Raw genomic sequence first — 16,247 nt, forward strand, 5'->3', positions numbered from 1 at the left:
AACAGAGTCGGCCGTTTGGGCCGCCGGGCTCGTTTCGAACGGTGTGAAGACTATTTCTTACGAACAAAGACAGCCAACTTCACCAAACGGGGAATGATTTAACAAAAGCGCATTTGTGAAAAAAGCACAATCGTTGCATGAATGTACCTAACCATAAACATCTATGCCTTTCTTAAAATCAATACACAGAAGTATATATTTTTAAACCTGCATATTTAGCTAAAAGAAATCCAGGTTAGCAGGCAATATTAACCAGGTGAAATTGTGTCACTTCTCTTGCGTTCATTGCACGCAGAGTCAGGGTATATGCAACAGTTTGGGCAGCCTGGCTCATTGCGAACTAATTTGCCAGAATTTTACGTAATTATGACATAACATTGAAGGTTGTGCAATGTAACAGCAACATTTAGACTGATGGATGCCATCCGTTAGATAAAATACGGAACAATTCCGTATTTCACTGAAAGAATAAACATTTTGTTTTCGAGACGATAGTTTCCGGATTCGACCATATTAATAACCTAAGGCTCGTATGTCTGTGTGTTATTATGTTATAATTAAGTCTATGATTTGGTAGAGCAGTCTGACTGAGCGATGGTAGGCCCCAGCAGGCTCGTAAGCATTCATTCAAACAGCTCTTTCGTGTGTTTTGCCAGCAAAATCGGCGTCCGAAAATACCGATTTCCTATTGTTATGAAAACTTGAAATCGGCCCTAATTAAATCGGCCATTCTGATTAATCGGTCGACCTCTAACTGTTTTACAGTGAATTATAAGTGAAATAATTTGTCTGTAAACAATTACCTGTGTCGTGCACAAATTAGATGTCCTAACCGACTTGCCAAAACTATAGTTTGTTATTAAATTTGTGGAGTGGTTGAAAAACTAGTTTTAATGACTCCAACCTAAGTGTATGTAAACTTCTGACTTCAACTGTACATATAAATCTATGGATGAGCAATGACCGAGTGACATAGGCAAGATGCAATAGATGGTATAAAATACAGTATATTTTTAATTTGAGGAGACCTGGAGAACAACATCAACTTGGCAGGAGTAACAGCCTGTGGGTCTCCAGGAGTAACAGCCTGTGGGTCTCCAGGAGTAACAGCCTGTGGGTCTCCAGGAGTAACAGCCTGTGGGTCTCCAGGAGTAACAGCCTGTGGGTCTCCAGGAGTAACAGCCTGTGGGTCTCCAGGAGTAACAGCCTGTCCAGGGTAACAGCCTCCAGGAGTAAGCCAGCCTGTGGGTCTCCAGGAGTAACAGCCTGTGGGTCTCCAGGAGTAACAGCCTGTGGGTCTCCAGGAGTAACAGCCTGTGGGTCTCCAGGAGTAACAGCCTGTGGGTCTCCAGGAGTAACAGCCTGTGGGTCTCCAGGAGTAACAGCCTGTGGGTCTCCAGGAGTAACAGCCTGTGTAACAGGTCTCCAGGAGTAACAGCCTGTGGGTCTCCAGGAGTAACAGCCTGTGGGTCTCCAGGAGTAACAGCCTGTGGGTCTCCAGGAGTAACAGCCTGTGGGTCTCCAGGAGTCCAACAGCCTGTGGGTCTCCAGGAGTAACAGCCTGTGGGTCTCCAGGAGTAACAGCCTGTGGGTCTCCAGGAGTAACAGCCTGTGGGTCTCCAGGAGTAACAGCCTGTGGGTCTCCAGGAGTAACAGCCTGTGGGTCTCCAGGAGTAACAGCCTGTGGGTCTCCAGGAGTAACAGCCTGTGGGTCTCCAGGAGTAACAGCCTGTGGGTCTCCAGGAGTAACAGCCTGTGGGTCTCCAGGAGTAACAGCCTGTGGGTCTCCAGGAGTAACAGCCTGTGGGTCTCCAGGAGTAACAGCCTGTGGGTCTCCAGGAGTAACAGCCTGTGGGTCTCCAGGAGTAACAGCCTGTGGGTCTCCAGGAGTAACAGCCTGTGGGTCTCCAGGAGTAACAGCCTGTGGGTCTCCAGGAGTAACAGCCTGTGGGTCTCCAGGAGTAACAGCCTGTGGGTCTCCAGGAGTAACAGCCTGTGGGTCTCCAGGAGTAACAGCCTGTGGGTCTCCAGGAGTAACAGCCTGTGGGTCTCCAGGAGTAACAGCCTGTGGGTCTCCAGGAGTAACAGCCTGTGGGTCTCCAGGAGTAACAGCCTGTGGGTCTCCAGGAGTAACAGCCTGTGGGTCTCCAGGAGTAACAGCCTGTGGGTCTCCAGGAGTAACAGCCTGGGTGGGTCTCCAGGAGTAACAGCCTGTGGGTCTCCAGGAGTAACAGCCTGTGGGTCTCCAGGAGTAACAGCCTGTGGGTCTCCAGGAGTAACAGCCTGTGGGTCTCCAGGAGTAACAGCCTGTGGGTCTCCAGGAGTAACAGCCTGTGGGTCTCCAGGAGTAACAGCCTGTGGGTCTCCAGGAGTAACAGCCTGTGGGTCTCCAGGAGTAACAGCCTGTGGGTCTCCAGGAGTAACAGCCTGTGGGTCTCCAGGAGTAACAGCCTGTAACAGCCTGGGTCTCCAGGAGTAACAGCCTGTGGGTCTCCAGGAGTAACAGCCTGTGGGTCTCCAGGAGTAACAGCCTGTGGGTCTCCAGGAGTAACAGCCTGTGGGTCTCCAGGAGTAACAGCCTGTGGGTCTCCAGGAGTAACAGCCTGTGGGTCTCCAGGAGTAACAGCCTGTGGGTCTCCAGGAGTAACAGCCTGTGGGTCTCCAGGAGTAACAGCCTGTGGGTCTCCAGGAGTAACAGCCTGTGGGTCTCCAGGAGTAACAGCCTGTGGGTCTCCAGGAGTAACAGCCTGTGGGTCTCCAGGAGTAACAGCCTGTGGGTCTCCAGGAGTAACAGCCTGTGGGTCTCCAGGAGTAACAGCCTGTGGGTCTCCAGGAGTAACAGCCTGTGGGTCTCCAGGAGTAACAGCCTGTGGGTCTCCAGGAGTAACAGCCTGTGGGTCTCCAGGAGTAACAGCCTGTGGGTCTCCAGGAGTAACAGCCTGTGGGTCTCCAGGAGTAACAGCCTGTGGGTCTCCAGGAGTAACAGCCTGTGGGTCTCCAGGAGTAACAGCCTGTGGGTCTCCAGGAGTAACAGCCTGTGGGTCTCCAGGAGTAACAGCCTGTGGGTCTCCAGGAGTAACAGCCTGTGGGTCTCCAGGAGTAACAGCCTGTGGGTCTCCAGGAGTAACAGCCTGTGGGTCTCCAGGAGTAACAGCCTGTGGGTCTCCAGGAGTAACAGCCTGTGGGTCTCCAGGAGTAACAGCCTGTGGGTCTCCAGGAGTAACAGCCTGTGGGTCTCCAGGAGTAACAGCCTGTGGGTCTCCAGGAGTAACAGCCTGTGGGTCTCCAGGAGTAACAGCCTGTGGGTCTCCAGGAGTAACAGCCTGTGGGTCTCCAGGAGTAACAGCCTGTGGGTCTCCAGGAGTAACAGCCTGTGGGTCTCCAGAGAGCCTGTAACAGCCTGTGGGTCTCCAGGAGTAACAGCCTGTGGGTCTCCAGGAGTAACAGCCTGTGGGTCTCCAGGAGTAACAGCCTGTGGGTCTCCAGGAGTAACAGCCTGTGGGTCTCCAGGAGTAACAGCCTGTGGGTCTCCAGGAGTAACAGCCTGTGGGTCTCCAGGAGTAACAGCCTGTGGGTCTCCAGGAGTAACAGCCTGTGGGTCTCCAGGAGTAACAGCCTGTGGGTCTCCAGGAGTAACAGCCTGTGGGTCTCCCAGGAGTCCAACAGCCTGTGGGTCTCCAGGAGTAACAGCAGGAGTAACAGCCTGTGGGTCTCCAGGAGTAACAGCCTGTGGGTCTCCAGGAGTAACAGCCTGGGTCTCCAGGAGGCCTGTGGGTCTCCAGGAGTAACAGCCTGTGGGTCTCCAGGAGTAACAGCCTGTGGGTCTCCAGGAGTAACAGCCTGTGGGTCTCCAGGAGTAACAGCCTGTGGGTCTCCAGGAGTAACAGCCTGTGGGTCTCCAGGAGTAACAGCCTGTGGGTCTCCAGGAGTAACAGCCTGTGGGTCTCCAGGAGTAACAGCCTGTGGGTCTCCAGGAGTAACAGCCTGTGGGTCTCCAGGAGTAACAGCCTGTGGGTCTCCAGGAGTAACAGCCTGTGGGTCTCCAGGAGTAACAGCCTGTGGGTCTCCAGGAGTAACAGCCTGTGGGTCTCCAGGAGTAACAGCCTGTGGGTCTCCAGGAGTAACAGCCTGTGGGTAACAGCCTGTGGGTCCCAGGAGTAACAGCCTGTGGGTCTCCAGGAGTAACAGCCTGTGGGTCTCCAGGAGTAACAGCCTGTGGGTCTCCAGGAGTAACAGCCTGTGGGTCTCCAGGAGTAACAGCCTGTGGGTCTCCAGGAGTAACAGCCTGTGGGTCTCCAGGAGTAACAGCCTGTGGGTCTCCAGGAGTAACAGCCTGTGGGTCTCCAGTAACAGCCTGTGGGAGTAACAGCCTGTGGGTCTCCAGGAGTAACAGCCTGTGGGTCTCCAGGAGTAACAGCCTGTGGGTCTCCAGGGTAACAGCCTGTGGGTCTCCAGGAGTAACAGCCTGTGGGTCTCCAGGAGTAACAGCCTGTGGGTCTCCAGGAGTAACAGCCTGTGGGTCTCCAGGAGTAACAGCCTGTGGGTCTCCAGGAGTAACAGCCTGTGGGTCTCCAGGAGTAACAGCCTGTGGGTCTCCAGGAGTAACAGCCTGTGGGTCTCCAGGAGTAACAGCCTGTGGGTCTCCAGGAGTAACAGCCTGTGGGTCTCCAGGAGTAACAGCCTGTGGGTCTCCAGGAGTAACAGCCTGTGGGTCTCCAGGAGTAACAGCCTGTGGGTCTCCAGGAGTAACAGCCTGTGGGTCTCCAGGAGTAACAGCCTGTGGGTCTCCAGGAGTAACAGCCTGTGGGTCTCCAGGAGTAACAGCCTGTGGGTCTCCAGGAGTAACAGCCTGTGGGTCTCCAGGAGTAACAGCCTGTGGGTCTCCAGGAGTAACAGCCTGTGGGTCTCAGGAGTAACAGCCTGTGGGTCTCCAGGAGTAACAGCCTGTGGGTCTCCAGGAGTAACAGCCTGTGGGTCTCCAGCCTGTGGGTCTCCAGGAGTAACAGCCTGTGGGTCTCCAGGAGTAACAGCCTGTGGGTCTCCAGGAGTAACAGCCTGTGGGTCTCCAGTAACAGCCTGTGGGTCTCCAGGAGTAACAGCCTGTGGGTCTCCAGGAGTAACAGCCTGTGGGTCTCCAGGAGTAACAGCCTGTGGGTCTCCAGGAGTAACAGCCTGTGGGTCTCCAGGAGTAACAGCCTGTGGGTCTCCAGGAGTAACAGCCTGTGGGTCTCCAGGAGTAACAGCCTGTGGGTCTCCAGGAGTAACAGCCTGTGGGTCTCCAGGAGTAACGGCCTGTGGGTCTCCAGGAGTAACGGCCTGTGGGTCTCCAGGAGTAACGGCCTGTGGGTCTCCAGGAGTAACGGCCTGTGGGTCTCCAGGAGTAACGGCCTGTGGGTCTCCAGGAGTAACGGCCTGTGGGTCTCCAGGAGTAACGGCCTGTGGGTCTCCAGGAGTAACGGCCTGTGGGTCTCCAGGAGTAACAGCCTGTGGGTCTCCAGGAGTAACGGCCTGTGGGTCGGCCAGGAGTAACGGCCTGTGGGTCTCCAGGAGTAACGGCCTGTCCAGGAGTAACGGCCTGTGGGTCTCCAGGAGTAACGGCCTGTGGGTCTCCAGGAGTAACAGGAGCCTGTGGGTCTCCAGGAGTAACAGCCTGTGGGTCTCCAGGAGTAACAGCCTGTGGGTCTCCAGGAGTAACAGCCTGTGGGTCTCCAGGAGTAACAGCCTGTGGGTCTCCAGGAGTAACAGCCTGTGGGTCTCCAGGAGTAACAGCCTGTGGGTCTCCAGGAGTAACAGCCTGTGGGTCTCCAGGAGTAACAGCCTGTGGGTCTCCAGGAGTAACAGCCTGTGGGTCTCCAGGAGTAACAGCCTGTGGGTCTCCAGGAGTAACAGCCAGGAGTAACAGCCTGTGGGTCTCCAGGAGTAACAGCCTGTGGGTCTCCAGGAGTAACAGCCTGTGGGTCTCCAGGAGTAACAGCCTGTGGGTCTCCAGGAGTAACAGCCTGTGGGTCTCCAGGAGTAACAGCCTGTGGGTCTCCAGGAGTAACAGCCTGTGGGTCTCCAGGAGTAACAGCCTGTGGGTCTCCAGGAGTAACAGCCTGTGGGTCTCCAGGAGTAACAGCCTGTGGGTCTCCAGGAGTAACAGCCTGTGGGTCTCCAGGAGTAACAGCCTGTGGGTCTCCAGGAGTAACAGCCTGTGGGTCTCCAGGAGTAACAGCCTGTGGGTCTCCAGGAGTAACAGCCTGTGGGTCTCCAGGAGTAACAGCCTGTGGGTCTCCAGGAGTAACAGCCTGTGGGTCTCCAGGAGTAACAGCCTGTGGGTCTCCAGGAGTAACAGCCTGTGGGTCTCCAGGAGTAACAGCCTGTGGGTCTCCAGGAGTAACAGCCTGTGGGTCTCCAGGAGTAACAGCCTGTGGGTCTCCAGGAGTAACAGCCTGTGGGTCTCCAGGAGTAACAGCCTGTGGGTCTCCAGGAGTAACAGCCTGTGGGTCTCCAGGAGTAACAGCCTGTGGGTCTCCAGGAGTAACAGCCTGTGGGTCTCCAGGAGTAACAGCCTGTGGGTCTCCAGGAGTAACAGCCTGTGGGTCTCCAGGAGTAACAGCCTGTGGGTCTCCAGGAGTAACAGCCTGTGGGTCTCCAGGAGTAACAGCCTGTGGGTCTCCAGGAGTAACAGCCTGTGGGTCTCCAGGAGTAACAGCCTGTGGGTCTCCAGGAGTAACAGCCTGTGGGTCTCCAGGAGTAACAGCCTGTGGGTCTCCAGGAGTAACAGCCTGTGGGTCTCCAGGAGTAACAGCCTGTGGGTCTCCAGGAGTAACAGCCTGTGGGTCTCCAGGAGTAACAGCCTGTGGGTCTCCAGGAGTAACAGCCTATGGGTCTCCAGGAGTAACAGCCTGTGGGTCTCCAGGAGTAACAGCCTGTGGGTCTCCAGGAGTAACAGCCTGTGGGTCTCCAGGAGTAACAGCCTGTGGGTCTCCAGGAGTAACAGCCTGTGGGTCTCCAGGAGTAACAGCCTGTGGGTCTCCAGGAGTAACAGCCTGTGGGTCTCCAGGAGTAACAGCCTATGGGTCTCAAATACATCAAAGTAATTCCAGCCTGGCCCTGTAGTAGTATGTACAGTTAAAGAGAGACAGGCAGACGCACCTTGTGGAAGGTGAGACAGTCCTTGCAGTCATCCAGATTCACGTCCATCTCTTTGGAGTCAAAGTCGTGCAGGGCTTTGCAGAGGGCTAAAGGCTGAGACTGGAATTGTGGCTGGGTCTGGGATTGGGACTGTTTTGGGGATTGGGACTGGGTCTGGGATTGGGACTGTTTTTGGGATTGGGACTGGGTCTGGAATTGGGACTGGGATTGGGACTGTTTTTGGGACTGGGACTGGGTCTGGGATTGGGACTGTTTTTGGGATTGGGACTGGGTCTGGGATTGGGACTGTTTTTGGGATTGGGACTGGGTCTGGAATTGGGACTGGGATTGGGACTGTTTTTGGGACTGGGACTGGGTCTGGGATTGGGACTGTTTTTGGGATTGGGACTGGGTCTGGGATTGGGACTGTTTTTGGGATTGGGACTGGGTCTGGAATTGGGACTGGGACTGTTTTTGGGACTGGGACTGGGTCTGGGATTGGGACTGGGACTGGGTCTGGGACTGGGACTGGGACTGGGTCTGGGACTGGGTCTGGGATTGGGACTGGGTCTGGGACTGGGTCTGGGATTGACACTGTGGTGGAGTCTTATGCTGCTGGTCAATAATCTGTATCATGTTAGCAGCGACCAGCCCACTACTGCTGTTCGTGTCTCCATAATACCAGTTCTCATCCACCTTCTGTCTCAGAATGATGATGTCACCAGACGCCATGTCAATCACTCCTGGGACGTTTCGTCTGTGGTCGTACAGGGCTCTGGCAATGAACTGGACACAGGATGGGAAAATAGAGTTTGTTACTGTACATTTGCCAGGAGGTATATGCAGAACAGATCTATTTTGTTCTTAACTGGAGGACAGCTGAATGTATTTTTTCTATAAGGGAGTAACAGCCTGTGGGTCTCCAGGAGTAACAGCCTGTGGGTCTCCAGGAGTAACAGGAGTAAGTAAATCTGGGACAATGAGGTGTTTGAAATCGCTGGTTAATCGATGACATTCATTGAGATTCATTGATCTATTAATTAGAGAGGAATAAAGAACATGCAGTGCTGTGTGTGACCATCGAGGACAGTAATGTAACTGGATAGTCCTGTAATGTAACTGGAACTAATGTAACTGGATAGCCCTGTAATGTAACTGGATAGCCCTGTAATGTAACTGGATAGCACTGTAATGTAACTGGAACTAATGTAACTGGATAGCCCTTTAATGTAACTGGATAGCCCTGTAATGTAACTGGATAGCACTGTAATGTAACTGGATAGCACTGTAATGTAACTGGATAGCACTGTAATGTAACTGGATAGCCCTGTAATGTAACTGGATAGCCCTGTAATGTAACTGGATAGCCCTGTAATGTAACTGGATAGCCCTGTAATGTAACTGGAACTGTAATGTAACTGGAACTCTAATGTAACTGGATAGCCCTGTAATGAAACTGGAACTGTAATGTAACTGGATAGCAGTGTAATGTAACTGGATAGCCCTGTAATGTAACTGGATAGCCCTGTAATGTAACTGGATAGCCCTGTAATGTAACTGGATAGCCCTGTAATGTAACTGGATAGCCCTGTAATGTAACTGGATAGCCCTGTAATGTAACTGGAACTCTAATGTAACTGGAACTCTAATGTAACTGGATAGCCCTGTAATGAAACTGGAACTGTAATGTAACTGGATAGCAGTGTAATGTAACTGGATAGCCCTGTAATGTAACTGGATAGCCCTGTAATGTAACTGGATAGCCCTGCAATGTAACTGGATAGCCCTGTAATGTAACTGGATAGCCCTGTAATGTAACTGGATAGCCCTGTAATGTAACTGGAACTGTAATGTAACTGGATAGCCCTGTAATGTAACTGGATAGCCCTGTAATGTAACTGGATAGCCCTGTAATGTAACTGGATAGCCCTGTAATGTAACTGGATAGCCCTGTAATGTAACTGGATAGCAGTGTAATGTAACTGGATAGCCCTGTAATGTTACTGGAACTAATGTAACTGGATAGTCCTGTAATGTAACTGGATAGCCCTGACGTTCTGTAGAGTCTTGTTGGACGTTTGTAATGAAGGAAATTATTCATAAAAGTAGTAAAATCAAATTGTGTGTTTGAACCGTTTGGGGCGAGAAGCCCCTAACTTTGTTTTCATGCCGTGCTTCTTCTACTTTCCCATGATGTCAGATGTAAACAGCGTCTCGTTGCCAAGACAATCACCTGCTTTTCCTTCTGGTGTAACACAGGACTCTGAGTCTCTGACCTCGATCTACTCTGCATCCCAAATGGCTCCCTATTCCCTATATAGTGCACTACTACCGCAAAGGGCTCTGGTCAACAGTAAGTAAGGAGCCTTGGCTTGTGCCAGCTCCTGTTTTCGTAGCATGAGGCAGCTTGATGTACACCCCCTGGACAGGAAGCTAGACTTGCACAGGGCCCAAAGGTAGTGTACAACACAGGGAGCCATTTGGGCCTCAGCCTAGTCTGACAAACTGGGACAGGGAGTCAGGAACCGTGCTTCTACACCTGCATTGCTTGCTGTTTGGGGTTTTAGGCTGGGTTTCTGTACAGCACTTTGAGATATCAGCTGATGTACGAAGGGCTGTATAAATACATTTGAAATTTGAATTGAATTGAGTGTTCACAGAAAGTCTCAGAACAGCCGTTCTGATCTCCTCCAGCGAAGCCAGCGCCGTACACAACAAGGTGGTGAAAGAAGAAGCGTTTCAACAGTCATGAAACCTGTCAGTAAACTTAGCTTGACTGTTATTTCTATTGAAATGCTCAGCCTATTACTACAATCACTGTAGGAGCACTACTGTATACCAGCATGGATCAAATCCCTGTATGAGCACTACTGTATACCAGCATGGATCAAATCACTGTATGAGCACTACTGTATACCAGCATGGATCAAATCACTGTATAAGCACTACTGTATACCAGCATGGATCAAATCACTGTATAAGCACGATATCAGCATGTATCAAATCCCTGTATGAGCACTACTGTATACCAGCATGGATCAAATCACTGTATGAGCACTACTGTATATCAGCATGGATCAAATCACTGTAGGAGCACTATATCAGCATGGATCAAATCACTGAATAAGCCCTATATCAGCATGGATCAAATCCCTGTATAAGCACGATATCAGCATGGATCAAATCACTGAATAAGCCCTATATCAGCATGGATCAAATCACTGAATAAGCACGATATCAGCATGGATCAAATCACTGAATAAGCCCTATATCAGCATGGATCAAATCACTGAATAAGCACGATATCAGCATGGATCAAATCACTGAATAAGCCCTATATCAGCATGGATCAAATCACTGAATAAGCACGATATCAGCATGGATCAAATCACTGAATAAGCACTATATCAGCATGTATCAAATCACTGAATAAGCACTATACCAGCATGGATCAAATCCCTGTATGAGCACTACTGTATACCAGCATGGATCAAATCCCTGTATGAGCACTACTGTATACCAGCATGGATCAAATCCCTGTATAAGCACGATACCAGCATGGATCAAAATCACTGTATGAGCACTACTGTATATCAGCATGGATCAAATCCCTGTATGAGCACTACTGTATACCAGCATGGATCAAATCCCTGTATGAGCACTACTGTATATCAGCATGGATCAAATCACTGTAGGAGCACTATACCAGCATGGATCAAATCCCTGTATGAGCACTACTGTATACCAGCATGGATCAAATCCCTGTATGAGCACTACTGTATATCAGCATGGATCAAATCACTGTAGGAGCACTATACCAGCATGGATCAAATCCCTGTATGAGCACTACTGTATACCAGCATGGATCAAATCCCTGTATGAGCACTACTGTATATCAGCATGGATCAAATCACTGTAGGAGCACTATACCAGCATGGATCAAATCCCTGTATGAGCACTACTGTATACCAGCATGGATCAAATCCCTGTATGAGCACTATACCAGCATGGGTCAAATCCCTGTATGAGCAGTATACCAGCATGGATCAAATCCCTGTATGAGTACTACTGTATACCAGCATGGATCAAATCCCTGTATGAGCACTATACCAGCATGGATCAAATCACCATGGGAGCACTACTGTATATCAGCATGGATCAAATCACTGTATGAGCACTACTGTATACCAGCATGGATCAAAATCACTGTATAAGCACTATATCAGCATGGATCAAATCCCTGTATGAGCACAACTGTATACCAGCATGGATCAAATCCCTGTATGAGCAGTATACCAGCATGGATCAAATCCCTGTATGAGCACTACTGTATATCAGCATGGATCAAATCACTGTAGGAGCACTATACCAGCATGGATCAAATCCCTGTATGAGCACTACTGTATACCAGCATGGATCAAATCCCTGTATGAGCACTACTGTATATCAGCATGGATCAAATCACTGTAGGAGCACTATACCAGCATGGATCAAATCCCTGTATGAGCACTACTGTATACCAGCATGGATCAAATCCCTGTATGAGCACTACTGTATATCAGCATGGATCAAATCACTGTATGAGCACTATACCCGCATGGGTCAAATCCCTGTATGAGCAGTATACCAGCATGGATCAAATCCCTGTATGAGTACTACTGTATACCAGCATGGATCAAATCCCTGTATGAGCACTATACCAGCATGGATCAAATCACCATGGGAGCACTACTGTATATCAGCATGGATCAAATCACTGTATGAGCACTACTGTATACCAGCATGGATCAAAATCACTGTATAAGCACTATATCAGCATGGATCAAATCCCTGTATGAGCACAACTGTATACCAGCATGGATCAAATCCCTGTATGAGCAGTATACCAGCATGGATCAAATCCCTGTATGAGCACTACTGTATACCTGCATGGATAAAATCCCTGTATGAGCACTATACCAGCATGGATCAAATCCCTGTATGAGCACTATACCAGCATGGGTCAAATCCCTGTATGAGCAGTATACCAGCATGGATCAAATCCCTGTATGAGTACTACTGTATACCAGCATGGATCAAATCCCTGTATGAGCACTATACCAGCATGGATCAAATCACCATGGGAGCACTACTGTATATCAGCATGGATCAAATCACTGTATGAGCACTACTGTATACCAGCATGGATCAAAATCACTGTATAAGCACTATATCAGCATGGATCAAATCCCTGTATGAGCACAACTGTATACCAGCATGGATCAAATCCCTGTATGAGCAGTATACCAGCATGGATCAAATCCCTGTATGAGCACTACTGTATATCAGCATGGATCAAATCACTGTAGGAGCACTATACCAGCATGGATCAAATCCCTGTATGAGCACTACTGTATACCAGCATGGATCAAATCCCTGTATGAGCACTACTGTATATCAGCATGGATCAAATCACTGTAGGAGCACTATACCAGCATGGATCAAATCCCTGTATGAGCACTACTGTATACCAGCATGGATCAAATCCCTGTATGAGCACTACTGTATATCAGCATGGATCAAATCACTGTATGAGCACTATACCCGCATGGGTCAAATCCCTGTATGAGCAGTATACCAGCATGGATCAAATCCCTGTATGAGTACTACTGTATACCAGCATGGATCAAATCCCTGTATGAGCACTATACCAGCATGGATCAAATCACCATGGGAGCACTACTGTATATCAGCATGGATCAAATCACTGTATGAGCACTACTGTATACCAGCATGGATCAAAATCACTGTATAAGCACTATATCAGCATGGATCAAATCCCTGTATGAGCACAACTGTATACCAGCATGGATCAAATCCCTGTATGAGCAGTATACCAGCATGGATCAAATCCCTGTATGAGCACTACTGTATACCTGCATGGATAAAATCCCTGTATGAGCACTATACCAGCATGGATCAAATCCCTGTATGAGCAGTATACCAGCATGGATCAAATCCCTGTATGAGCAGTATACCAGCATGGATCAAATCCCTGTATGAGCAGTATACCAGCATGGATCAAATCCCTGTATGAGCAGTATACCAGCATGGATCAAATCCCTGTATGAGCACTACTGTATACCAGCATGGATCAAAATCACTGTATGAGCACTATATCAGCATGGATCAAATCACTGTAGGAGCACTATACCAGCATGGATCAAATCCCTGTATGAGCACTACTGTATACCAGCATGGATCAAATCCCTGTATGAGCACTATATCAGCATGGATAAAATTCCTGTATGAGCAGTATACCAGCATGGATCAAATCCCTGTATGAGCAGTATACCAGCATGGATCAAATCCCTGTATGAGCACTACTGTATACCAACATGGATCAAATCCCTGTATGAGCACTATACCAGCATGGATCAAATCACTGTAGGAGCACTACTGTATATCAGCATGGATCAAATCACTGTAGGAGCACTACTGTATATCAGCATGGATCAAATCACTGTATGAGCACTATACCAGCATGGATCAAATCCCTGTATGAGCACTACTGTATATCAGCATGGATCAAATCACTGTAGGAGCACTACTGTATATCAGCATGGATCAAATCACTGTATGAGCACTATACCAGCATGGATCAAATCCCTGTAGGAGCACTACTGTATACCAGCATGGATCAAATCACTGTAGGAGCACTATATCAGCAGTATTTTCCACTTTTTTCCAAATGTATGTCAAACAAAAACCAGTAATTATAAAGTTAAACAAACCAAACAACTCTTTGCACACTTAACATATTTTACCAAAACACATTTAGTTGAAGATCAGTCCAAATGTAAAGTTTAGTAACAGAATACCAGTTGGTGCTGTCATTCTGCACTAGTCATTGAGTGAGTTTCACATCATAACTTCAAAGGAGAGTGGATCCATAATAACACCCAGCTCCTCACCTCATTCCTTCCATGCTGCCTCTCTCTGTGCTGCTGATCTGACTGTGGGTTCTGCAGTTGTTGTTTCTGATGCTGCTGCTGGGCCTCCCTGCCCCTGGCAGACGGTTTGTTCCTGTCCCGACCTGGCTCCATGGACCCCTGGTTGAGGCCCTTCAAGAGCCGAACCAGGAGGTTAGGGGGCAGCTCCTCCACCGACCTGGCCTGGACCAGGGTATGACACTCTGGGCAGTGGAGCGCAATCTTGGCCCTGGGCCTGGAGTTCTCCTGTTGATGCAGGCTGGGCTTCCAGGGGGTATCCTGGCAAGGCAGGACCTTGGCTGAAACATCCAGCCGCTCTAAACACAGCGGGCACGTCATTAAGTCCAACACAGCCAGCTCCTCCATCTTAGAATGGGTGCAGGGTTCTGCTTCGGTGTGGCTATGTGTTCTCATTCATCAGACTGATTACAGCATTCTGGAAAGGAGGATAAAGAAATCATAAGTTATATAAAGATTTTCCTTTTAAAAAATCTCCCATGTATACAATTCTATACTACGGAATGTATTGTTATTACATTAAATACAGGCTAGTGATAATACTTTCCATTTGTAAACATCGCATCGAATATGGTTTCTTCTTCTCTTGAGCTGTGCAGATCGCGCACAAGTGTCATGTCACCTGCGGTTAGGCCGACTGTTCAGGTAACCGGAAGTGCAATACCAAGCGACATACCTGTCTACTCAATCGAAAAACACCAACATACTCGCTGTAATGAATAACGTACCGTGCTTGTTAAAATTACAGACAGTATACGGTAGATTTCAATAAACGTATGAAAATAAATGGCCAAAAAATTGGTTACGCGCTGAGGCGTTTCTAGCGCCTCGGCTGACGCAGTGGAAAGCCACACAATTGACAAATCTCCTTGTCGATTTACAGACACGCGTTTCAATGCAATGTTTTAAATTCAAACCACATCTTTGTCCACAATATCAATACATAGCCTACCTCTTTTGTCGGAAACACTCTTCTCAAGGCAAGTATGCTAACAAACATTCCCACGTCCAAACTGAACACGTTTTGCCACTGCACTTGCCAGACACTCGTATCGGTTTACACTTCTCATTCCTTAACCCTTGACTGGTAGGTGGCGGAGATTTCACCACTAAATCATTATATGTGGTTGTAAACAATCAAAACTGGAAAGGTACGTAGTCAGCCCGTAACCAAACCAAGCCCACACAGCGGGCTATATCGTCAATCGCCAAACTGTAAAATACATACAAGTCACCTACATTATCTTAGTTTATCAAAACGGTAATAGTTATTTTTCTTATGGAATATTTTGAAGTAGGCCTGACCATATACGGCCTGTGACAAGTATTTAACTGAATATAAAATGTGTACTACTGTGAAGCTATAATGAAGATTGTATCTGTACAATAGAAATTGATGCTGGCAGAAAGAAGTAGGCCTATCAGCAGGCTAATGATTTGAAGTTGCATGATATTGCCTCTGTTGTCCGAGCCGGCTGTCTCTCTCTATCATGTATCATGTCCTCCATCTAGTGGTAGAAGGCACATTTCACACATTTAATCGGAAAATAGAGAAATCTGCTATTACCATCTTTTAACTACGTAATAACTACAGGGCAATAAAGAAATACTGCAATATTTCAGGCTCAAACCTCTGACATTTAATGCATTTTCTTGGAAACTCTTTGAACTTATTTATGTCAGTTAAATGACAATGATGAGGCGTGTAAGAAGAGGACTGTGGTGGTGGTGATGATGTGGGTGATGAAATGCCATTCATGGCTAGATTTTCATCCACACACTCAACGCCAAACTCCAAGTTCCCCTTCTTACATCCAATGGATAAATGATTTACCCATGTTAACCAGGTTTCCATCTAACCTTTTCAATCGAGTAAAATTCAAGTCAGATTAAAGAAATATCACGAAAGGCCAGATGGATACAGCCAATCTGTCGGCAAACTACTAATGTCTACAACACAAAATACGCTGTAATTATGTGAGAAATGGCAGTGGAAACGCCACATGCACAAATATTGATGTAATAACCATCATATGGAAGTACTGGAGTCAAGCGATGATATGTGGTGTGGTCCTCCCACTACGACTCGGGAAAACATGTTGTTTATTAGACAAGAAATGAAATCAATTGTGATGAACTTCA

The 16,247-nt window shown here is 48.5% G+C and overlaps 1 protein-coding gene across 17 annotated transcripts in view; it reads right to left on the bottom strand.

Moving 5' to 3' along the window:
* Window positions 1-15,531, bottom strand: part of LOC118379224 (E3 ubiquitin-protein ligase SH3RF1-like) — a 59,877-nt gene extending 44,346 nt beyond the window's left edge. For 15 of the 17 annotated variants that reach the window (XM_052516291.1, XM_052516302.1, XM_052516261.1 and 12 more), the window contains exons 1-3: window positions 15,058-15,530; window positions 14,070-14,523; window positions 7,138-7,902 (exon numbers count right to left, since the gene is read on the bottom strand). In XM_052516291.1, the coding sequence (XP_052372251.1) occupies window positions 7,138-7,902; window positions 14,070-14,501 (1,197 nt within the window). In that variant the 5' untranslated portion in view covers window positions 14,502-14,523; window positions 15,058-15,530. Of the gene's footprint in view, window positions 1-7,137; window positions 7,903-14,069; window positions 14,524-15,057 lie in introns of all 17 variants that reach the window. The other 2 variants (XM_052516331.1, XM_052516341.1) reach the window with 2 other exon arrangements.
* Window positions 15,532-16,247: the final 716 nt, after the last annotated feature.

Source organism: Oncorhynchus keta, chromosome 4 (assembly GCF_023373465.1).
Source record: "Oncorhynchus keta strain PuntledgeMale-10-30-2019 chromosome 4, Oket_V2, whole genome shotgun sequence".
Taxonomy (NCBI): domain Eukaryota; kingdom Metazoa; phylum Chordata; class Actinopteri; order Salmoniformes; family Salmonidae; genus Oncorhynchus; species Oncorhynchus keta.